Genomic DNA, 24,424 nt, shown 5'->3' on the forward strand with positions numbered 1-24,424 from the left:
GGGTGACTGTTCTTCTGATTCTGATGGGTATCCATTTGTAGATCTTTCGGAGCATGCGGAGGGTGTTGAAGCAGGTGGAGGAGATGGCATTGACTTGCTGGGTCATGGATAGTGAGGGGTCTAAGATGAATCCTAGGTTGCTTGCGTGGTCGGTGGGATTCGGAGCGGTTCCGAGAGTGGCAGGCCACCAGGAGTCATCCCATGCGGAGGGAGTGGAGCCAAAGATGAGGACTTCCATCTTGTCGGAACTGAGTTTGAGGCAACTGCTCTTCATCCATTCGCCGATGGCCTTAATTCCTTCGTGGAGGTTGGTCTTGGCGGAGTCCTTGGTGAGGGAAAGGATCAGCTGGGTGTCGTCAGCGTATGAGATGATGTTGAGGTTGTGGGATCGGGCGATGTTAGCGAGCGAGGCCATGCAGACGCTGAAGAGGGTCGGGCTGAGGGACGAAACCTGGGGTACACCGCAGATGATTTTGGTGGCCTCCGAGCGGAATGGGGGGAGGCAGACTCTCTGGGTTCTGCCGATGAGAAAGGAGTGACCAGTCCAGGGCTCTGTCGTGGATTCCGGCATTGCTGAGGCGTGAGCGTAGGGTGTGGTGGCAAGCGGTGTTGAACGCGGTCAAGAGGTCCAGGAGGATGAGGGCTGCGGTTTTGCCGCTGTTCAGTATGGTTCTGATGCCGTCGGTGGTGGCGATGAGGGCGGTTTCGGTGCTGTGGTTGCTGCGGAATCCGGATTGGGAAGGGTCCAGGGTGCGGTTCTCCTCGAGGAACCGGGTTAGTTGTCTGTTGACAGCCTTCTCAATTACTTTTGCCAGGGAGGGGAGCAGGGAGATGGTCCGGATGTTCTTGAGGTCCTTTGGTTCCGCCTTGGGTTTTTTGAGGAGGGCGTTGATCTCGGCGTGTTTCCAGCTTTACGGGAAGGTGGCGGACTCGAAGGAGCTGTTGATGATCTTCCGTAGTTGTGGTGCGATGGCGGAGCTTGCTTTGTTGAGGATGTGGTGAGGGCAGGGGTCAGATGAAGAGCCGGAGTGGATGGTGTTCATGATTTCGATGGTGTCGTTGTCATTGACAGGGGTCCAGGAGAGCAGGAGGTTGGTCGGAGGTGAATCTGTGGTGTTGGTGGTTGCCGGGGGGGATCTGGGTGCTGAAGCTGTCGTGGATGTCTGCAATCTTGTGGTGGAAGTAGGAGGCTAGGGAGTCGCAGAGGTCTTGGGATGGCGGGATGGCGTTGGCGTTGGAGCTGGGGTTGGAGAGTTCCTTCACGATGTTGAAGAGCTCCTTGTGGCTGTGTGCGTTGTTGTTGATTCGGTCTTTGAAGGCTCTCTTGGCAGCTCGGATGAGTTGGTGGTGTCTGTGGATGGCGTTTTTGAAGGCTGTGAGGTTGTCCAGAGTCTGATATTGGCGCCACTTTCTTTCGAGTCTTTGGCAGCTTTGCTTAGATTCGTGGAGGTCGGCGGTAAACCAAAAGGCCTTTCTGCTGGTGCATTTGTTGGAGGGATTCTGAATGGGGCGAGAGTATTGGCACAGGTGTTGACCCATTGCCTGAAGTTGCGGGCAGCTGCATCAGTGTTGGTGGTGTTCTGGGAGAGTGTTGCGATAAGTTGGTCTTCGGTGACTTGTTCCAACTGCGGTGGGAGATCCGTTGTGGGTGGTGGTGTGTTGTGGGTTTCTTGAAGGAGAAGTGGATGCAGCGGTGGTCTGTCCAGTGGAGTTCGGTGGTGTGGCTGAAACAGACGTGATTGCTGGGAGAGAAAATAGGGTTGAGTGTGTGTCCTGCGGAGTGCGGAGTGGGTTGGTGTTGTGACGAGCTGTATGAGGCCCGAAGCTGGAGAGTTTGTTGAGCTGGGTGGCAGTGTTGTTGTCGTTGGTGTTCTCGAGGTGGAAGTTTAAGTCCCTGAGGAGTATGTAGTCAGTGGATGCAAGAACGTGAGTGCAGATGATGTCACTAATGGAGTCACTGAACTGCTGTTGTGGGCCGGGGGGGCCCGTAGACGAGGGTCCCTAGGAAGGTGGTGTTTGGGCCAGTGTGGATTTGGAAGTGCAAGTGTTCGGCGGTGCTGAGGGTGTCTTCAGTGTTGGTCATGATCCTGAGGGTGTTCTTGTGGATGATGGCGATGCCTCCTTCTGGTTTGTTGGAGTGGTCCCTGCGGGTGATCTTGTAGTCGTCCGGGATGGCTTTTTAACTAATTTCCATGGAAACTGCACTTTTCCATCATTGATAATATCAAAGATGGGAACCTCAAAACCCTTAATGAAGTTCGGGATTGATTGTCAAGCCATGAAAATGTCTTTCTCGAATGTGCATGGTTTGGAGGATGGTTAGAGGCGGCATTATTTGGTTTCCAGAGCTCATGTAATCACCAAAAGGGCTTTGAAAACAGTATTGAGAGAGTCTTGGTTAAGAGTCTAAATAGCCCTTCCTTAGTGGCATAACGCAAAATGATGGGACCCACTGCAGAGTCTGATGGGAGCTCCTGAGCCCCCCATATATCACAGATATTCACTGGTCTTGGTTTGATTGGGCCCCCTGAAAGCTTGGGGGTGCCACTGAAGGGTTAAGGGGTCACCTGCACCGTAGGGACTGCAGGGGTATGCGTTACGCCCCTACTCCTCATGCACCCCAACTTCTGTTTCTACGCCAAGCATCCTTTAGTCTTTTACAGGGCATCTTCTCTGCATCTGAAGGCAATGCTGAAACATGGCGACCTAGCACTCAGCAAAACTCATTGGTCTGTGGTACTGCCCCGTTCATGCGAGTCAGATGTCTCAGTGAACAGAGCATTTGTGTATCCGCAGGTGGACCAGTCAAATCCTAACACAGTCAGTCACCTCCGGGCTCTCTGTTAGAGATTTATTTGAGACCCTGCTGCCTGCTTTCATTTTCATTGCAAGTCCCCCGGCCAGCCCTGAGTGTATTTCGTATTGTAGCACAACCCCTCGGATGCATTAAAGTGAGGCAGGCATCCCCTACAGGTTCGGCCATGCTTCCATAGCCATGTGCCCTTTGAACTATCCCTTTGTTAAACGTTCCATAGGCGTACATTATTAAGGTGAAGTCAGACCTAGCAGCATGGTTAATATTAGTAAGCAAAGGCGCGTGAAAACTGTGGTATAAAAAGGACTATTTGGTCATTTTTTGGAAACATTTTTGGGGTAAGAGTCCTTCAGAATATTTGTGTAAAATGTGCTTTTTTACTCCTGTTGTTCACAATTTCAAATGGTTCTCATACCCCATTACTTTCAAAGATGGATGGATGGATGTTACACTTGTATGGCGCCTAAAACACCTGTCACTAAGGTGGTTTATAAATAATTAGACTCCGAGGGAGGACGTGCCTAGAAGTGTGCCTTCCTGGCAATCAGTGATCAGAGCCCCTTGCTCGCACATTTAGGATATCCATTGACATGACTTTCCTCACCTCCCACAACAGGCGGTCAGCGCCTACCCTCTGCCGGGCCCCGTGTGTACCATCCCTGCTCTCGATGAATGCCCGCTGCCTTCTGCACCGTGCTCCATAGCGCTTCTCCGCTTTAAGGGCAGGAGGAAACCACGCGCACGCAGGGGAAGGAAGTGCCTGTTTCAGCAGCTGTGCTCAGCCGCGGCGCTCAGTTGGGAGCAGCCCGTGCTCGGGGTCACAGCAGCCCGTCGGAACGAGCCGGAGAGCATCCCTGAGCCTAGAAGCGGGGGCCGGGGAGGGGAAGCCCCTCTTTTAACGCTCCGACTGGAGGTAGAACTGAGAGGCAGCAGTGCCTCGCTATATCGCCCTTTTGGACAAGCACCCGGAGAGGAAAGAGCCCCTCTCTGTAGCACTCTACCTGAAGCTGGGACTGAGGGGCAGCTGTGCCTCGCTATACCGCCCTCCTTGGACAAGGACCCTGGGAGGAAAGAGCCCCTCTCTGTAGCACTCTACCTGAAGCTGGGTCTGAGGGGCAGCATTGCCTCGCTATACCGCCCTCCTTGGACCAGGACCCTGGGAGGAAAAAGACCCTCTCTGTAGCACTCTACCTGAAGCTGGGACTGAGGGGCTGCAGTGCCTCGCTATACCGCCCTCCTTGGACCAGGGGCTGGAGATGAAAATCCCTTCTCTATAACCGTTACTGGAGCTAGGGCCGGGGTGTGAGCAGTGCCTCGATATACCGCCCTTCTTGGACCAGAGGCTGGAGATACGAAGCCCCTCGCCGTAACACTCTAACTGGAGCTAAGACTGAGGGGCGGCAGTCCCTCGCTATAACGCCCTCCTACGACCAGAGGGTTGGAAGGCGAAGCTCCCACCCCCCCCCCCCAATACTGTGCCTGGAGGTAAGACTGGGGGGCAACATTACCTCGCAATTCCGCACTCATTGGACCAGGGCCCAGGAAGAAAAGGGGTCCCTTTTCACAACACCCTGCCTCGAGGTAAACTGATAGAGAAGGTCTGGGAGCAGTCCCTCGTTATACCGCCCTCCTCGAAGATTGAAGTCCCTCTCTGTAACACTCTGCCTGGAGATAGGAGTGAGGAAGAAGTAGTCCCTCGCTATAAAACCACCCACGAAGAGTAGGGAGGCACGAGCCCCTGCCTACACCACCCTCACTGGAGTTAGGACCGAGGGGAGCAGCAGTCCCTCCTTATACCGCCCACCTAGGAGACTGAGCCCTGTATACAACACCCTGGCTGGAGCTAGGACTGAAGAGAGACCAGCCCCTCCGTATACCGCCCTTCTCGGAGACTGAACCCTGACTGGAGCCAGGACTGAGGAGGGAGCAGTCCCTCGCTGTACCGCCCTCCACGGAGACTGAGCCCTGACTGGAGCCAGGACTGAGGAGGGAGCAGTCCCTCGCTATACCGCTCTCTTTGGACGAGGACTACGGAGAATCCAGCGCCTCTACATCTTCCAAAGCGGAGCAAGAGCGGAAAGTGTATTCCCTCTCTAACTCGGCGGAGGAGGGTGTATCCCCTCACTCTAACTCGGCTTCCTTGCACCAAAGGCCACAGAGGCAAGGGTCCATCATCTCACAGCTGGTCCCTAGCTGAGACTTAGGTGTCAAGGACCCCCTCCCTGCCCCGCCCTCCTTGAACCAGGCACCGAGGAGCTAGGAACCAATCTCTTTAACGCTCTCACTGAAACAAGCACTGAAGAGACTGAGGTCCCTTCCGTTGAGCATCACCAGCGCCTCGAAGGAAGCCAACGGGACAATTCCTCATCTTTTTGCGCTATTTGTGAAATCATTTCAGTCTGAGAGTCCTCGAGGCGCGTGAGCCTTCCCCCGGGTTTAGGACTATGGTCTGAACAAGGGAAGATTCTGCAGAAGTTTGGGTGACGTCAGAAGATGAGCACAGGTAGGTGCAAACACTGCAAAGGAATTTGGAATCATGAGCAGAGAGGGTGGGGCTGACTTATTGGACATGACCGTAGCATCAACAATCTGATTTAAATTGCTTGGGGGGGGGTGAGGGGGCACAAGCACCCCAATTGGATTCCGACTCAGCGGCACTCATTTTAACACATTTTAGCAGGATGAAAAGTTGAGACCTCATGAGTGTCCTTGCTTGAAAGGCTGATCTGCAGTTTGCCCATGTCTGTCGCCGCAGCCACATTAACTCACTGAGCTACCCCACCAACTGGCATCTTTAGAAGCGGGAATGTGGAACTCGGAGCTCCTGGGATGGGGAGGCGGGGCGTGCGAGGTGTGGGATGTGAGACACAATGTGTGAGTCTGAGGGAGCTGCCACCCGGCTCCGTTTAGTGCCTGAGCTCTGGGCTCCACGGGTTTCTGGTAAGGACTGAATCGTGATTTGGGGTCAAACTCAGTTTAGGTCCTGCGACGATGAAAGGTTACAAAATACGCGTGCCGTCAGTTTACGAAAGAATTACCATGTTATCAGCATCATTTTGTGTACATCATGACCTTGATTGACGTTAGCTCGACTGCATGCAGACTATATAGCGCTTACTACCCCTGCCGAGGTGTTGAAAGTAGAACAAAACGAATCATAAAACACTACCAGGCAGTGGATGGATGGATGAATGGATGGATGTTGGTTACGTTTTCTATTTTTTAAATGTTTTGGCTCTTTTTTTTGTCAACCTCTGGCAAACTAGATCACTGTGGCTAGATAGAGCTGCAGATTTCCGCATCTGTGTGCTCCTGGGCAGATTACCCTTCCCGAAATCGGGAGGGCATAAAGATATTCTGTCCCGATGATAAGCGCTATATTTAGAACAAAATAGGTCGTTGCTTATTTGCTTAGCTGTTTTGAACTGAGAGCGCCGGCTTGAAGCCTTTCTGAAGGGCGTTTCGCAGCGCTCCTTGGACATTGCAGAGTGCGGGGCCGCGAGGCCTCAATTCAAGAGAGAAGAGGCGTGGGGGCTCCTGTGTCTGCCCAGCAAGGGCGGCGCCTTTAGCCGAGTCCGTGTTGCAGATAAATACATCTTCTAGACGAGTTACATCCTCTGCTCAGAGCACAGCGCGGTCGCTGGGACCCGCAGGAGGAACAGAACTTTTTGAGAGGAAGTATTTTTTGCAGACGTATTTAGGAATGACTGACTCCCGTTTCCAACATCTGTTCTGCCCAAAGACAGGGAGACAAAGAGCTAAAGCAAGAGACATAAGGGCAGTGAGCTAGAAAATAAAGGGCGATGAGATTGGAGCTAAGGGCAGAGACCCGAGGGCAGTACGCTGAGAGATGCTGGTGATGAGCTTGGGACTGCCAGCTAAGAGGGCAGTCAGATAAGGGTAACGACCTGAGGGCAGCACGCTAAGAGATGCTAGTGGTCAGCTTGCTACTGCCAGCTAAGAGGGCAGTGAGATAAGGGCAGCGACCTGAGGGCAGTACTCTAAGAGATGTTGGTGATCAGCTTGGGACTGTCAGCTAAGAGGGCAGTGACGACCTGAGGGCAGTACCAGAAAAGTTGTTACTGGTGAGCTTGGTACTGCCAGCTAAGAGGGCAGTGAGATAAGGGCAGTGATCTGAGGGCAGTACCAGAAGAGATGCTAGTGGTGAACTTGGTACTGCCAGCTAAGAGGGCAGTGAGATAAGGGCAGTGATTTGAGGGCAGTACGCCAAGAGATGCTAGTGGTGAGCGTGGTACTGTTAGCTAAGAGGGCAGTGAGCTAAGGGCAGCGACCTGAGGGCAGTACGCTAAAAGATGCTGGTGGTGAGCGACTGTCTTGCTAAGAGGGCAGTGACCTGAGGGGAGTGACACGAGGGTAGTACCAGAAGAGATGCCGGTGGTGAGTTTGGGACTGTCTGCTAAGAGAGCAGTGACCTCAGGGCAGTACAAGAAGAGATGCTGGTGGTGAGTCTGGGTCTGTCATCTAGGAGGGCAGTGATCTGAGGGCAGTACGCTAAGAGATGCTAGTGGTGAGCTGGCACTGCCAGCTAAGAGGGCAGTGAACTGAGGGGAGTACGAGAAGAGATGCTGGTGGTGAGTTAGGAGTGTAAACTAAAAGAGCAGTGACCTCAGGGCAGTACCAGAAGAGATGCCGGTGGTGGGTTTGGGACTGTCAGCTAAGAGGGCAGTGAGCTAAGGGCAGTGACCTGAGGGCAGTACGAGAAGAGAAGCTGGTGGTGAGCTTAGGACTGTCAGGTAGGAGGGCAGTGACCTGAGGGCAGTGACCTGAGGGCAGTACGAGAAGAGAAGCTGGTGGTGAGCTTGGGACTATCAGCTAAGAGGGCAGTGACCTGAGGGCAGTGACTTGAGGGCAGTACGAGAAGAGAAGCTGGTGGTGAGCTTAGGACTGTCAGGTAGGAGGGCAGTGACCTGAGGGCAGTACGAGAAGAGAAGCTGGTGGTGAGTTTAGGACTGTCAGGTAGGAGGGCAGTGACCTGAGGGCAGTGACCTGTGGGCAGTACGAGAAGAGAAGCTGGTGCTGAACTTGGGACTGTCAGCTAAGAGGGCAGTGATCTGAGGGCAGTGACCTGAGGATAGTACGAGAAGAGAAACTGGTGCTGAAGTTGGGACTGTCAGCTAAGAGGGCAGTGAGCTAAGGGCAGTGGTCTAATAGTGTAAATCAGTGGCGTAACGAAACCTGGGGGGGGGGGCTGCAAAGTACGTGTAGTGGGCCCCTACCCCCAATCAGGGGCCTGCCGCACGTGCACAATACACTGTGCTAAGGCTCCCCCGGAGCTCCCCCTCACCCCCCACACTAAGGGCAGTGAGACTAGAGTTCTGGGTTGTGAGTTAAGGGCAGTGAGCTAAGGGCAGGGAGGATAGAGCTATGGGCAGTGGGCTACGGCAGCGAGGAAAGAGCCAAGGTCAGTGGGCTATGGGTGGGGAGGGTAGAGCTAATGGCAGGGGGGTAGAGCTAAGGGCAAACGGCTTTGAGCTAAGGGAGGGGATAGAGGCAGAGAACTAAGGGTGGTGCGCTAAGCCTGGTGACGTAAGGGTAGTGCGCTAAGCCTGGTGACCCAAGAGTGGTGCGCTAAACCTGGTGACCTAAGGGTGGTGCGCTAAGCCTGGTGACCTAAGGGTGGTGCGCTAAGCCTGGTGACCTAAGGGTGGTGCGCTAAGCCTGGTGACCTAAGGGTGGTGCGCTAAGCCTGGTGACCTAAGAGTGGTACGCTAAGCCTGGTGACCTAAGGGTGGTGCGCTAAGCCTGGTGACCTAAGAGTGGTGCGCTAAGCCTGGTGACCTAAGGGTGGTGCGCTAAGCCTGGTGACCTAAGGGTGGTGCGCTAAGCCTGGTGACCTAAGAGTGATGCTCTAAGCCTGGTGACCTAAGAGTGGTGCGCTAAGCCTGGTGACCTAAGAGTGGTGCACTAAGCCTGGTGACCTAAGAGTGGTGCGCTAAGCCTGGTGACCTAGGGGTGGTGCGCTAAGCCTGGTGACCTAAGAGTGGTGCACTAAGCCTGGTGACCTAAGAGTGGGGCGCTAAGCCTGGTGACCTAAGAGTGGTGCACTAAGCCTGGTGACCTAAGGGTGGTGCACTAAGGACTTGAATTCCCCTTTGACAAGTCATATCACCATTTCACAGTTTCGTTCCATCGAAATGCAGAAGGGAAAGGCCTTTGGGCCCGCTACAGACGCAGCTCCTTTACCTACGGCAGCATCTGGAAACCTCAGAAGTCTCTAACTTCACTCATGTTGTCTCCCAAACCTTACTGAACTTTATAAGGTGGCCGCTGTTTGGAATTCGTTTCAGGCCCCATTTTTACGTATTCCTCACCCCCCACACTTAACATAAGGATGGCGCCACCGAGTTTTCTAAAGGCAAAGACCTGGCATGTAGCGCTCTAAAAACACCAGCCAGCCAGAGGAGCTATAGTAGCGAAACAGCAAGGGTAAACCTGGAGACCAAGAATACCACAGGATACACAGTGTGAACAGCGAGCAGCGGGGAGGCCTGGTGGGCTGGCGACATTATCGCCTTCCAGGTTCCTGCTCATTTTTCAAACACAAGAAAGACCAGTTACCGACTCTAGATCCTAAAACATTCATCTCCCCGAGTGGATTTCTATGAAACGTCAAGGCCGGGGCAGCATGTGAATGCACGGCAGCGCCCACAGCTCTCCGGATCTGGGCCGAGTCAGGAACGGGACAAGGCAGGTCCATCCGTCTTCAGAAGCGACGGCTTTGTTTGCTTCCTGCCTCTGAGCGAAGGGATGGGAGCAGGATGGAGCCGGCAGGCGGGCTTTCTAGAGACGTGTAAGATTGCGCGTCAGCTGCTGGGGACCGCGCCGAGAGGCCTCATGGAACGCATGATAATGTCTAGCACTTGCCACGCACTGGCTTGTTTCATGGCGCTAAAATAAGTCACTTCTTAAAATCAAACTGATTAAATAAGTCAGTCCTTAAAATCAAACTGATTAAATAAATCCGTTCTTAACATCAAACTGATTAGGATGGAATACAGAATTCAGATTTCTGGTTTTGAGGCTCACCATGAACCTGTTCAGTGCTGTAATCCAACGTGCAATCGTACTGTGAATTAAACTTGCAGATGTGAATTAATTCAAACCTGTTCCCTACAGATTTAGCACCAATCCCTGCACTGGACGAATTGACCAATCGCGACATGCCACTGTCACTCAGACTTCTGACTTGTATAGGCTGGACGCCGATTATCTGCATGATAGGAACATTAACCAGCTGAGCTATTTCACGATAATTAAAACAGGTGCCCCGCTGTTTTCACACGTATCTGTTGTACCGGAGCATCGCCCACTGTGCTATTTCACTAGAACTCAAATCTTTGGCCCCCAGGTTACAGGTACACACCTCTGTGTGAGGTACTCTTGTACCTAATGCTGCGCCTCCTCTCTCTGGTGACGTCAGGAGCATCTAGATTGATGCTATAGCGGATCTATATTGGAGTCCAGGAACCCCCCTACCAAGTCATTACTGAAAGCAGGATACCCCAGCAAAACAATAGTAAAAGAATGCGGAAACACGCAATAATTGAACAACTACGCAAATTAAGAAATCTTTTATTTAATTTCCAAATTTAAAAAAATCAAAACTTCAGTTGTAATGGGAAGATTGAAGCCTTTCTCTATGCAACTGGACCACTCATTGCCCATACTGTATACTATTTGGTGCACGTGCACTGCTTCAACAAAGTAATCAGAGGATAGTAATTACATTTTTACCCCCCAATTACAAATTCTTTCACATTCATAGACAGTTAAAAAAATATTTTTCTTCTTTATTTATATGCATTTTATTCATTTGTTAATATTATTTTATTTTATAAGCAGTCATGGACCCCTGAGTAGGCTTCATGGACCCCTAGGGGTCCCCAACAACAGGCTGAGAACTCATTAGTTCGATGGAAGCAAATGGACTATAATAACAGCATTTGGCTATCATACAAAAAGTCCAAAACTGGAAAGTGGGTTCGTAATGAGCTGGAAAGAGGTGATCACCCTTAATCTGTTCATCTTGAGAAGTACTGAACTAGCTGTGCTGTCAGAACTAGACAACGTCTGCATCCTAGTGAATGGTGGTGGTGTTAGAGCCTTGATTTAATTGAACCTACTGGTGGTTTTCATTATCGATCCTGCCATTCTACTACGACACTGATAGGAGAGAGTTTTGCTGGAATAGTCCTACTTCGTTAATTTCTCGAAGACAGACTTCATCTGCTCATCATGCCTCTGTTTGCCTATCGAGACAATCAGCTGTGGGATCCCACAGTGATCAATCCTCTCACCCTTTTCTGTTAACATATATACACAGTCGCTGGCCAGGATCTTTAAAGCAGCAGGAGTAGCATTCTATATGAAGGATGATGATGCTCAGTTGGTATTCTGATCTCTCTAAACATCGATGTGAAGAGGTGGTACCAAGTGGACAGAAATCTGCCGGACGTTGTGAGCGTGTTAGAGTAGAGGATGTCAATTTTTTGTTGTTAAATTACATTAACATGTGAATCAATCTGGCCATCAGGAGATCAGAAATCTGCAGTGATGTGTTCTGATCCCATATTATGAGCCCCATGTCAACACCTGACAAATATGTGCAAAAACTGTGTATCCACCTGGAGAGGGAACTAGCATTCGAAGCACAGGTTTCCAAATTCGCCTGTTTTCCCAAATGAAGACATTAGAAGTTGGCTCTGTTTGTTGACTCTAAATAGCACATTGAAGCAGCAAATCCATTAGTTCGATGAAAACTAGGCGACGGGAATGGCAATTACTTGGAAGCACCAGCCAACCAGTGGCGGCTAGTAATCTGAAAGGGCGGGGGCCACACACACATGCACATACTTATAGTCACACATCTACATGCACTCTAACTCACAACAATACATACACAAGCACACACACATACACCCACCATTCACACGGCCATTCGCATGCACACACCCATTCACAATACACACGCACTAATACACATACATTTGTATATATACAAAAGAATGTACGCACCAAACATAAAAAAAAAAAAAAGGAAAACTTACCTGGCCTGATGGTGATCTTGGGAGGGAAGCCTTCGAGGTTCATGGAGGGTTGGGACTGCCACCTCCTCTCGTTGGCTGGCTTTGGATCAGCCACTGAGAGGAGCCGGCCGTCTCTCACTTGTAGAGTGGGATGGGGTCAGTGAAACTGATGACCCTACCACACTCTGTGATGAGCCTCAGTGATAGACACTTGGCCAAGGCCAGTTCGGGCCCTAAAACTGAAGCGTGCAGGTCCGGGGCTATCAGCAACGCTCCCCCTTGTCATGAGGAAGAGGACCACCAAGCGCTTTATTGAGCTGAGAAGGTCACAACCAAAGGGCTGTAAAATCCTCAGTCAGAAAAAGTTCCGCTCAGGCAGCCAGGGGCCTGCACATATACAGCGCCTGGTTGCTTGACGTGAACGTAAAGAGCGTCTGTCAGGCTGAAGTTTGCTCAGCCTGACAGGCACTCTTCATATTTCCAGTAAGGAGGGGGTCAAGCTACAGGTACTGCAGAATAGTGTAACCAAGATCATCAGTGGCCACAACCTGAGAGAACCTAACCCCTGGACCGTCTTGGTTTTGCATTAGCTGCCAGTTAATCAGGATGTATTATTCAAGGCAATGACAAAAGTGCATAGATTGGGATACTCCCATATGCAGTAGTCTTAGGTAACAAAATTCAGATGTTTGCTAGATATCTTTGTGTGGATACCTAACATGTGTATATGGAGCTATTCGTAGTCACAAATGTATGTTCACAGCCTAGCTTTGTATATGGAGCCCTGTAGATTTACTTTCAATGGCTTAGTTGAACAGAGGCACCACAACAAATCCTGCCTTCAACCTTATATTGGTACAAGGAAGTACTGTAGAATTGAAGTGTTTTACAGCAGGTGGCCATTGCAGTCATTTGGACCAGAAATCTGCACATTCACACATCAGTCTTGTTGCTTATTTGTTAGTCCCCGCAGCATCACATAAGCAAAATACAGAATCACCCAAGTCCAAGGTCAAATACATTTCAGTAACTTTTCCTTCTTCATCGAAAAGGTTTACAGTAGAGCATGAGTAGTCCACATCATCTGTCACTGATTCCGTCTTCAAGGTCAAGCTTAGGACTATTGGTATTGACTTCAGAGTCATTTAATCAAGGAAATGATTTGCTGTCATACATCAGAAGGTCATTATGGACGCCTGGTATCTTTAGAGCAAATACAAAAATGTCAGGAGGCTGGATGTTGAATTTGCATGACATCTCAAAGTGATCACCCATGGATCGAACTTCAGGATGAAGCGTTTATGATGCCTGACATGTCTGTCAAGGCCACATAATGAGCTAGGACTATTTACACTTCTCTATCTCTTAGACATATAGGCTTCATTTGGAGTTTGGCAGACAGGTTAGTCCATCACAAGCATGACAGACATTCTATCCGCTGAATTCCAAGTGCTATAGGATATAATGGAATTGTAATACGGAGGACTGAATATCCAATACAACTGCTTAAAATATTAACTTTTTGATGTTTTGTATGGAAAATGATAGTCTCATAGATTTTCACCAGCTATGTACTCTCACATCGATTTGAACTAGTAAAGAATTGCTAGAAGTCAAGGGCAGTTTTGCTTGCATACTGCAAGCTGATGCAAGCAATGGTGACTACCCACTTTCCCTTAACCTCTTCTCCTAGTAGGGGTTTGGGAGTCATTGTACTCCTAGGCATAAACTAAACCAACATTCAGAGACTGTTCACCAAAGTGTGAGATTCACGCCGAATTCGAATGATTGTGCACCAAGGCCTCAAACTCACACCAAATGACAGAGAACAAGTCTCAGGTTTTGGAACGGACTCAAATTAAGCAAAGTGAGAGCAAGACTACACTTAAGGAAGGGTGAATCACAATCAGTGAGTCAGACTACGCTCCAAGATCTGAGACTCACACTTAATGAGTGGCATTGAGCTCCTGGATGTGAAACTCACACTGTGTGTACACTCATGTGAACCATTTCATAGGACCACCATTGAGTGAAAGGGAATGTACACCAACGCGAGGGATTTGCAACAATGAAGTGAGGTTGTGCTTCAAGGCATGAGACTCAGGTACAGTTTGAGAGCCTGTAGTTGTACCACCCTCTGCTGCCTTTTGTGCCCCAACTCTCCTCACTGTCCTTCATTCCTGTGCCCATTTTCCATCATCTACACATCAAGAGCTACCTTGTTTTCTATCTCGTGCCGGAGTCATGCTTCCAGATAGAGGACTCCAGGCCACCAGAATGGAAGAAGTTTCCTCTGAGAGGTTCTGTGAAATTTCTGTGAATCTATCTCCTAAGTCATGAAATTGATTCTGAATCCAAGCATCATTACTTTAGAGAATGCTTGATGAAAGCTGACCTGGGTTATACATGTTGAAAATAATAGGTTGCACATTTTTGTTAAATTCTGTCCATGCTGTCAGCACGGTCACAGTTTTGCTTGGCATTTGAGATTTAGCCTACGTTAAGATGTACACTCAAGGCTTCCACCCCATCTTATCTTTAATTTATTTTAGTTCAATTTCAACTCAAAACACTCTGAACCCTGCAGTGCCAAACAGGACAGACTTTTAGGTTTTTTTAGGACACATTATCTGCAGTTCTTTCAAAACATTCGGGAAGTTCCACATTTCGATTGTTTTTCATAAACTGACCACAATCCTGGAGGGAATTCTCTTTCCATTTTACACGTTTCTGTTGAGTGGTAGAAAGGCCGTTGTGTGTGGTTCTTGACATTATTGGTGACTGATAGTAAGATACTGGAATGGAAGTATCAATAGTGCATCAGCTGCAGAGACCTGTTAAGTTAAAAAGTGTCTAATATTCTGCACAGTTCCCATTCTCTGATATAACTGAGGATCCCAGTTTTCGGCTTTTACTGAGTTTACACATAGAAGTAGAAAGAAAACAATCTGTGTCTCTAACAGTATTTAGGCCTAGATTTATGCTAAAGTGGCACAGTGCTGCACCAAAAATAGCAGCGCCATGCTGCGCCACTTTTGAAACGCAGGGGAGCGCTGTATTTAGAGGAATATGGCACACCCCTGCGTTTCCCCCTGCGCCGGCGCTGAATTAAGCTGCCTAGCACCAACGCAGGCATCCTTGCACCATAGTGCAAGGGTTTCTGCATTGAGGGGATAGATTGTTTATGGAAGAAGCAAAATGCCATGGACAATTGTTTATGTGCAGGAAGGTGTCACTTCCTACACATAAACAATTTATAATGGCGATTTGGCACTTTTATGTGTGCTGCAGAATGCAGCACACATAGAAGTACCAAAGTGTCATTTTGAATGATTGTTTACGTGCAGGAAGGTTTCCCTCCCTGCACTTAAACAATCGGCCATGGCATTTTGCTTCTTCCATGTGTGCTGCAGAATGCAGCACACATAGAAACAGCAAAAAACTAGGAGGAATAAAAGCATTCCTCATCGTTATACCATGCTAATGCAACCCCTGGGGTGGCGTTAGTTTTTGGCGCTGCCTCAGGTTTATGACAACTATTAAATCTGAGGCAGCGTCAAAAGCAATGGGTGTTGCAGTGGAACGCCCACAGCAACACCAACTGCACGTCCTTCTGATGCAGAAAACTGCGTCAGAGGGGCCCATATTTACAAGGAGGCGTAACGCCACAAAAAAGTGGCGTTACACCTTCTTGTAAATATGGAGCAGTGGTTAGCGCCACCGGAGCGTCACAAAAAGTGACGCTCTGGTGGCGTTAGGGGCTCTTACATATGCTCCCTAGTATTTTAAATATAGAAAAATTTAATGTTGCTCTTCATTGTAATTAATCTTGATGCTGCAAGTTATGGAGGTGAGGCCAGAGACTTTGCAGGCTATGGCATGGGGAATTAGAGAAAGTAAGAACAGTTTGTAAGGAAGCCTAAACAGCTGCCTCTGTGAGCGTGTTTATACTACAATAGTAATATTTACTGGTTCGCATTGTTTGGGTGGTTTCAGCCATCTACAGTCGTCTAAGTATGAGTGTATGTTTATTGATTAAATACATGTGGACATATACTGGTTGTGGCTTCATGTTTTTTGACTTAGCGCAAAATAATTACTGTCACAAGCTGATAAGATGAGCAAAAATAAACAAGAAAAAGTACAGTCGAAAATGGCAACAGCTGTAAATGTGAGTCAGTAGCAGAAATACCCTTCATTGACTAATAATAGTAAATATTAATCAATGTTATGTTCATTTGAAAAGGACTACAATCTTCTTCGTAAAGAAAGTATATGGCTTTGATTTATCTAAATATCTATTTTTTCTTACTATATATATCTATATATTTATCTAAATATCTAAATCGGGCCCCAAATTACAACCAGACACTTTCTTTATGCTGAGAATTGTAGTCCTTTTCAAAAGAACATAATTTAGATATTGGCAGACAGGTTATTCCGTTACAACGTGTACGCATATTCTATCTCCCAAAATCTAATTCCCATTATTTCCTATGGGATTTAGATTTTGGCGACGGGATATCCATCACCGTTGTGATGGAGTAACCCGTCTGCCAATATCTAAATCAGGCCCTCAGTCACAGTCAAGCATCATGGACAGTCCAATATTTCAACCCACAGGCAAGCATGCCAGCACGCAATATGAAGTTGATTGGTGTGACAAAAAAGTCCCATATGTAAACTTATGCACTGAGTGGTTCCTTCGGCAAGCTGCTGTAATGAATGCAGCAATAATGAGATTGTGACCACCACAGCGTTGTTCCATCACTGTATTGGACGTATCACTTTTATAAGAATGGAAATACCAGATTATAAGTAATCAGCCTTGCATTTAAAATACTGTAGGCTGCCCCTTTGTATTCCTGTATTTGTCAGACATTCCATAATGGCAATAAACATATTAAAAAAGAATCAAATTCTCCTCACAGCCCTCACAACATTCTAATGTTGTCATTCACAGATCTACCGCCTGTATTCCCACCCCTTAAACCATTCGCTTACTAACTTATTTTACATGCTGCAATATTGGGATTATGCAAGCTATTATAAGGGATGAATTTTAGATTTAGAAAGATCGACTTTGCAAATGGAGTATTAATGTGAATAAAATGAGGAGAACATTCAGTTAAAACTTCAAATAATTTCTTACTAAATTGGATAACATGTGTCTGATAAATCAATCTAATCTGTTGGCATTGTTTTTGTGTTTTTCAGACTTCCCAAAGCCACCACTGGCACCAAAACCAAGCCTTGATCAAGTTGATCCAATCATTGTATGTAAACATCCTTCTCTGGAATTGAGACAAAGTCTTCATCAACATTCAAACCCTATGTCTAGGGGACCCAAGCCACCTCTTGCACCCAAGCCAGTCCTGTTCTCAACAGAGGGGAGATCTAGTATCTATATTAATAATAGCGTGAACAACTGTGCCAATGGAGGAATGATCTGCTTTGACACCTGTCTTACTGCTGAGGAATGTGAAAATGTTGATCATCAATGTAAGTGTCTGGAATTATCTGCAGATCACTGCATCCTAGATTCTCCAGAAGCTGTTGACACACAGGATGATAAGAGTTTTGTTAGTGATGGAGAGGAACAAACTCCTTTAATGATGACAGCGGAAGAGCATGTCTCTTTGGCTGCAGTTGAACCTATTGATGTTGCTGCAGATGAATTAATTGAAACTGAAGTCCAAAGCAGCCCTGAAAACATCTGTGAATTATTTTCATCAAAGCTACAGGTGGAAGAATCTCCATCACAGAATGATGATGAGGTCACAGACTTTGAAAACGATGATCATGAATCTAGGGATAGCTTGTCATCTGCCTTTGAGGAGGCTCATGTTGACCAGGATATGGTGAAAAGTAACAATGAATATAATCTTGAAAATCACTTGGTGTTGAATTCTGAAGAGGACATCAACAAGAATATCAGTGATGATGATATTGTACAGCTGATACCATTAGACGAGGAAACAGCTAATTTCCAAGAGTCAAATGATGAGTTAGAAGATCTAAATCTAATTTTAAAGGACCACATGACACATGAGGTGCCTGAAGTCTGTGTTATCAATGATGCTCTAAGTGATGCTAATTCAGACTGTCAACAGGAACAAGAAAGTGACCTATTGTATGATAACACAGCAGAGATATGTTCAAGTTCTGGCGATTCTCCAGATGATGAAGCAACAGATGATGGCTTAGAAATTGCTGATGACATTGCACATCACACGGAAGCATTTTCTGATGAGTCACAAAATGATGCTTGGATCAAGAATGTGAATGCTGCACCAGGAATGGTCAATCCTAAAACTCCTAATTTTGAAATTGACAGGAACAGAGAACAAGAGGATAATGTGGATGATGGTTATGAAACCATTGAGATAAAAAGTGAGGAGGAATCCTCAGAGGCGGCGCATGATGAAGGGGTGGTCTCAAAAGATGACACTATTGAAAAAGATGAAAGCTTAGACGACAGCTGTCAAATTATCCCCTATGAGAATGAATGCAATGAAGATCTTGTTGATGTCCCTCATGGATACCTGGATGATTTTTTACACATGGAAAGTGGTTACCTGTGTCAGGAAGCTTCTGTTCCTGAATCAGCCATCGAAGAAGAAATTACATTTCCTTTTAAACACAATGGAGTCAGGGAATGCATCCTGGAGGACTTATACGAGGATGGAGAGCAGTTTGGAGATGCTGGTGGTTCAAGTAAGGAACTTGAACTAGGTAATGGCAATGGGCAGGGTGATGGGCATTCAGATGATAAAATAGCACTCCATGATAAGGAACTGACAGAGCAAAGGCATGAGAGTGACTCTGGTACCAATTATGAAAGTAAAGAAAATTCTAGAGACTCCTTATCATTTACAGATGATGAAGAAGAAAACCCATATGTGTTAGAAAACAGCCCTCACTCAAGAGGTGAACACAGCCTGCATAACGAAAGGATGGGACTGAGTAGATCACCAAATGGCATGCTGAGTGATCAAAGCCTGAAGGACGATCTAGGTGTAGAAAGTGACAACAACCTGTTATCTGTTGATCGCAAAAATATTGTGACCAGATCAAGATCCCTTTCAGGGAAGATTACCGGATGTGTACCTGAAACTGTTCCAGAGGAAACAGGACCAGATTCCGAGTCTCAACACACAGTGCATGAACCTATTCCAGACATTACCTCCAATCATTGCCAATACTTTGAAGGGAGGCATATGGACATCAACAGGTTATTACCAACCAAACATCGACGTTTTACGCAATATCCCCGATCTTACTCAGTGGAAGGAAGAGACAGCCCAGTTTCTTTGTACCGGGAAAGTAACGGGAGCTCATTTGAGAACAGCATAATGAGAATGAAAGATGACAACATTTCCTTGCCCTGTGTACTTGCCTCTTCTGGAAGTTTTTCCCACAGAAGTCACCTTTCATCGAGTGGTGTGTCTACTCCTTCCTCTGGAGTCGACATACCACCTCCTTTTGAACTTGCCAGTATCACCAAAAAGCCAATCACAAAAAGCTCCCCCTCACTTTTGATAGAGAATGAATCACCTGATAAGTATTTTAAGAAGAAAAAGTCCTCATTCAAGCGGTTCCTTACACTGAAATTTAGGAAGAAAGCAGAGAATAAGGTTCACGTGGACGTCAATGTGTCTTCCTCCAGGTCTTCTTCTGAATCAAGCTACCATGGGCCCTCAAGGCTGTTGGAAATGGACAGGCGGAGTGTTGGGAGCTCACCTCAACTGAAGCCACATTCTGGGAAGATGCGTGCTTGTGACTCTCCTTCCGCCGTTCTGATTTACAAGGATGGCAAGAGAAAAGGAATCCCAAAATCTTTTAGCAGGAGCGTGGCAAGAGTGGAGTCCTTTGAAGATCGGTCGAGGCCTCCCTTCATGCCTTTGCCATTGACAAAGCCAAGGTCAATATCTTTTCCCAATGCTGACACATCTGACTATGAAAACATTCCAGCGATGAACTCCGATTATGAAAACATTCAAATCCCTCCAAGGAGACCAACCCGGGCTGGAACATTTACAGAGTTTTTTGAAGACCCCAGTAGGGCTTTGGCCTCAGCAAATGAAAATGATGGCTACGTGGACATGAGCAGCTTCGCTACATTTGAGATGAAACAGCACACATCTGATCAGGAAGCTGAAAGGTACTGTAAACTCATATGTAAAACCTGTTAGCATTGGCCAAACAGGTGACACTCCTCATACATACAATAGACAGAGACCAAGTTTGACTTGTCTATCACTCCTTCAGGAAGGTGCTTATAATTGTTTTGGAACTATAAAGGATAAGCAATGTTTAAGTAGAAAATGACTAACTACTTTTTAATTGCTATTTACAAACCCCCCAGTGGGACTGAATTATCACATCTGGAAAGTTTACTCAAGTACCAATGAAATTTCGGCTAATGCAGAGATTTGAATTATGTGAAGATTGCTTTAAATACCCACATGTACAATTCTCCTACTTGAATACAATGTGCTGTAGATGAGAGAGGGTGTGTGTGCGCATCTGCAGGTCAGTGTGCGTATTTGTTTTTAAACGTTTTTATACACAAACATACATGAAAATAACTAACCCTAGCTAAAATCAATAATGATCACTGACTACTTTAGGTTATGGCCCTTTTATAGCTGTTGATGATGAGAAGAAAAGTAGAGTTTTAAAATTTTATTTCAAGACCAAAGAAACATGCCACAAGACTCCAGGAGAGTGGAGTTCCAGGTTCTCATGTTATGGGCATAGAGTTGTCTCCCCTTTCTGTTCTTTAGGCAATGATGAGACCGCCAGGAGTAGGAAGCAATAAGTAGTGCTTATGGTGTCATCAATGGAATGAATGGCAAAAGGGAACTTGAGAGACACTGTGGTACCAATTTATTGATGCTTTTAAAAGCCATGAATCTTGAAATGGGTTTCATCTGTTGCTTGTTAACAGTGTAGTGAATTCATAGCAAGGGACATGATTATGTTTTTGGAGTCTACAGGTATCCGACTTGAAGTCTGTGTTCCTCACTTTGAGGGATTGTGTTTCTAACTGAGGTGTAATCTCAAGGCCAAATTAAGATCATTTAGGGTTTTAGTGCTATTGAGATATAGTTTGCTGTGTTAATAGCCATGAGGTAAATTTGGGTTTCATCGGCTAATGAATGTATGCCAACCCAAACATCCATCATGAAAAATAATGGGAATATATAAATGTTAAAAAAGACAAGCAATAACAGCAAAATGTGTGGGACAACACAAGGTAACATCACACTTTCTTTTGGATGTGCAGGGTTCCAGCATGATAAACCAGTAAACTTTCCAAATACTGTAGCCCCAAACTATTCAAGTCATGGAAGTGTAACAGTTACCACCATGAACAGACATCACAAAATGATCTGTTGGATAATGGTGTCAAAAGCAGCAGACAGCTTTGGCAGGAGCAGGAACCCCTTATGTCACTTATGTGGCCACAGTGCCCGATCACTCAAAAGATATTCATAGATAAACATTTGTGCAGAGGCAGGGTAATAAGTCAATTCCTTCACTGTTCTTTTAAAGAGAATGTAGCCACTTGGGCTACTGACATAATGAGCCAACTCTCATGATATGAATGCTAACACTGAATTTGGTCAGATTTAGATCAATCACTTTAATAAAGAAGCAATAATGTAGAGAAAATGTATTTCCATTAATCTGGAATTTGTGTGTGAGTATACGTTTGAGGTGTGTATGTGTGATACATACATTTCTTTATATTTTTTGCTGGAAATAATCATTTAACTGTAAAACATCCTCAAAAACATTATGTATGTGCCTGTCATCACCTTTATCTCACCTTTATGTAATGTCAGTCATGCCATGACTTGTATTGTTTTTAGCTTCATTACCGCCCATGTATTTCTGTTTCATGCTTATCATAATTCTTCTGTGTATGTTTCAGCAGCATTACTAATACATGTCATCATGTAACAGTGGTCAAGAAGAAATATTTCTCTTGTCTAAATTTTAAGGAAATAAATGTGGCTAGTATACAAGGCATGCCTAAATGCAGTTCATCGGCTTCCGTTGAAACAAACACCCCGAAGTACTGGACCATTGTGGCAACAGGATTCCTTAAGTAAAGTAAAGTACAGTCTTACAGAACAGCCCCAGCATATGCTATTTTATATATCCACACAGTGTATTTATATATAAATAGACAACATGGACATTTATGGCTCAGAGTGGTTAATTACAGTTTTATTTTATTTGCAAGTGTTTGTAATGTTGACTTTTTATTTTAACAAAGCCCTCAAATTGTGAAATTGGAATGGTTACAAATAGCTAAATTAGGAGTAAAATCCCAACTCTTCCATCTTTATATTAAAAATTAATATTACAGATGTAAAGAAAGTCTCCTTAACAATGTGGCACTCTAAATGCAATATATCAACACGATGTTCACCTCTCATGAATAAAAGTGGTTTATACCTAAGTGGTACAATCAGAAAAGAAAAAGTGTAAGGAAGTTATCAGAGGTATCACAACACATCTGGAATAGCTGTTAGGCATTGTAAGTCACCAACATCCCGTACAATTCTCAATGCAATGGTTTCTTTGGGTATCATCTACCCAGAGGATGACAAAATAAATCAAGTGGATCCAATGGACAGACCTTCAATCCATATTTGTTGTTTAAAATCAACACAAGTGGAATCTCAAACAATGGTGAAGTACTTCACAATTCACACCTACGTGAACGTCATCCTAAACTGACCTAGAACATAATAATTTACATTTTATTCCCTAAACAAACTCACCAAAATGGTGCTAATGTTTAGTTTAATTTCCTGATTGTAGGGTTGTTCTGACCTTACTGTTGTTTGTACCGCTACTTTTACTTACCATATATTTCATCATTATAGAGACACAAAAACAAATTGTTATCTGTCATGAACCATCTCCCTTTTCCAAGCATGCATCTTCATGCTTTCTTAATGCTATTCCTATATACCCACCCCTTTGCAGCTACCAAGCACATGTGTGATCATTTTTCTATGACTTCCTTTTATAGCAACTCTACAATCATTGCCCATTAATGAGTCTTTAAAGTTAAATATGATCTGTTAATATTCTAGAACTTTATCCTTCCAGGAGAAAATAGTGTTCCTTTTTGCAACATTCTTTGCTCTTCCATTTCTCTTACAAACATTCTGCACTTTCTACCAACTTTCTGACTTTTCTCGCTCACTTGAAAGTCTATTGATAACTTCTGTTAATTTCTTTGTCTCTTCATCCCCTTCACTATATCGCACCTTCTTCATTTCGTTCATTTTTGACTCTTTAAACTTTCAAATAAATTTACTCTCTACTTTCCTGACTTCTGTGTACTCTGTATTCTTTTGAAGTTTTTTTCCAACATTATTCTTCTGAGCCCATCAACACATTGATTAAATGTATTTCTCATTGAGTGTTTTCAGTACCTAAATGTCTTTGAATGTAACTGCAATTATGGTGCCTCCAGCCAGATGTTGCTTACACTGATAGCAGAATTGGAGGAGAGAGGTCTCACTTCTTTAAAATGAAGAGTAAGGTGGCACTGAGAGTTGGGTACATGGTGCATCTAGTACTGGATTGATATGGTGGTGCCTTCAGTCAGCGACTGGTTGCCATGATCACAGACCAAAGTGACAGTGGTATCAGTTGCTCATTTAAAATGTGCCTTGACAACCAAAGTGTGGTAGTTGGTGGGGCCCACGTCCTTCTGACAGTTGCGCAGTGCATCAGCCAACATATTGGTAAGAGTATACATTCTTGATGAGGCAAGTCTTCAGGTCTTTCGTAAAGGCTGGTGAGCAGGGTTTGTTCATCTGCCATTGGCTCAATGTGTTGCAGACGTATTGACATCTACCTCTGATGGTTCTTTATTTATGTTTCTTTTGGTTTGGTTCAGTCTGACTTGGGAGATCAGTTATAAATTCACTGATATGTGGTTCCTTGCCTATGAATGTCCCAACCTCTTGAGGTCTTCTGAGCCTTTTTGAGTATTTGTGAGTATTTAAAATGTTATTCTTTGCACGGATGGGAGCCAGTTCTGCTGTTTGGAGTTATGTGGTCTGAGTTCTTCATACTGAGGCAGACTTTCCCTGGTTGAGTCCATAAATAGAACATCTAAATTATTTTCTTTGGTGCTCCAACACAGACTACATTGCAGTAATGAAGTTGAGGCAGGAATAATAGAAGTGGCTCATCTAGCAATTGTGTTATCTGTAAGGAAAAGCCCACCATACTAAATATGAACTTTCTCTGCCAAAATAGGGATGCTCACAGGTCATGTAGTGATCAGGTCATGAAAGTGGTCGTCTATTACAAAGGATTCCTCGGATTTGATGGTGTTAAAGCACTGTTTTTTCTCCTTAACACAATGGTAAACGTGTCACAAGAACTTGGGTGTTTTGTCCTATAGTGTTGATTGGTATCCCTGTAATACGTGCATTTGAGTGGCATCCACATAAATGTGATATTTCAAATCCTACTTTATGAATCTGCCCATAACTATCCAAATGTTAAACTACTGTAC

At 45.7% G+C, this 24,424-nt stretch overlaps 1 protein-coding gene across 1 annotated transcript in view; it reads left to right on the forward strand.

Annotated features, from left to right (window-relative positions):
- Positions 1–4,281: 4,281 nt before the first annotated feature.
- The window catches only part of FGD5 (FYVE, RhoGEF and PH domain containing 5), a 397,552-nt gene continuing 377,409 nt past the window's right edge, over positions 4,282–24,424 (forward strand). The window contains exons 1-2 of the mRNA XM_069206301.1: positions 4,282–5,318; positions 17,080–20,026. Coding sequence (XP_069062402.1) covers positions 5,309–5,318; positions 17,080–20,026 — 2,957 coding nt within the window. The 5' untranslated portion in view covers positions 4,282–5,308. The remainder of the gene's footprint in view (positions 5,319–17,079; positions 20,027–24,424) is intronic.

The sequence above is a fragment of the Pleurodeles waltl genome, chromosome 9 (assembly GCF_031143425.1).
Source record: "Pleurodeles waltl isolate 20211129_DDA chromosome 9, aPleWal1.hap1.20221129, whole genome shotgun sequence".
In the NCBI taxonomy this organism is placed as follows: domain Eukaryota; kingdom Metazoa; phylum Chordata; class Amphibia; order Caudata; family Salamandridae; genus Pleurodeles; species Pleurodeles waltl.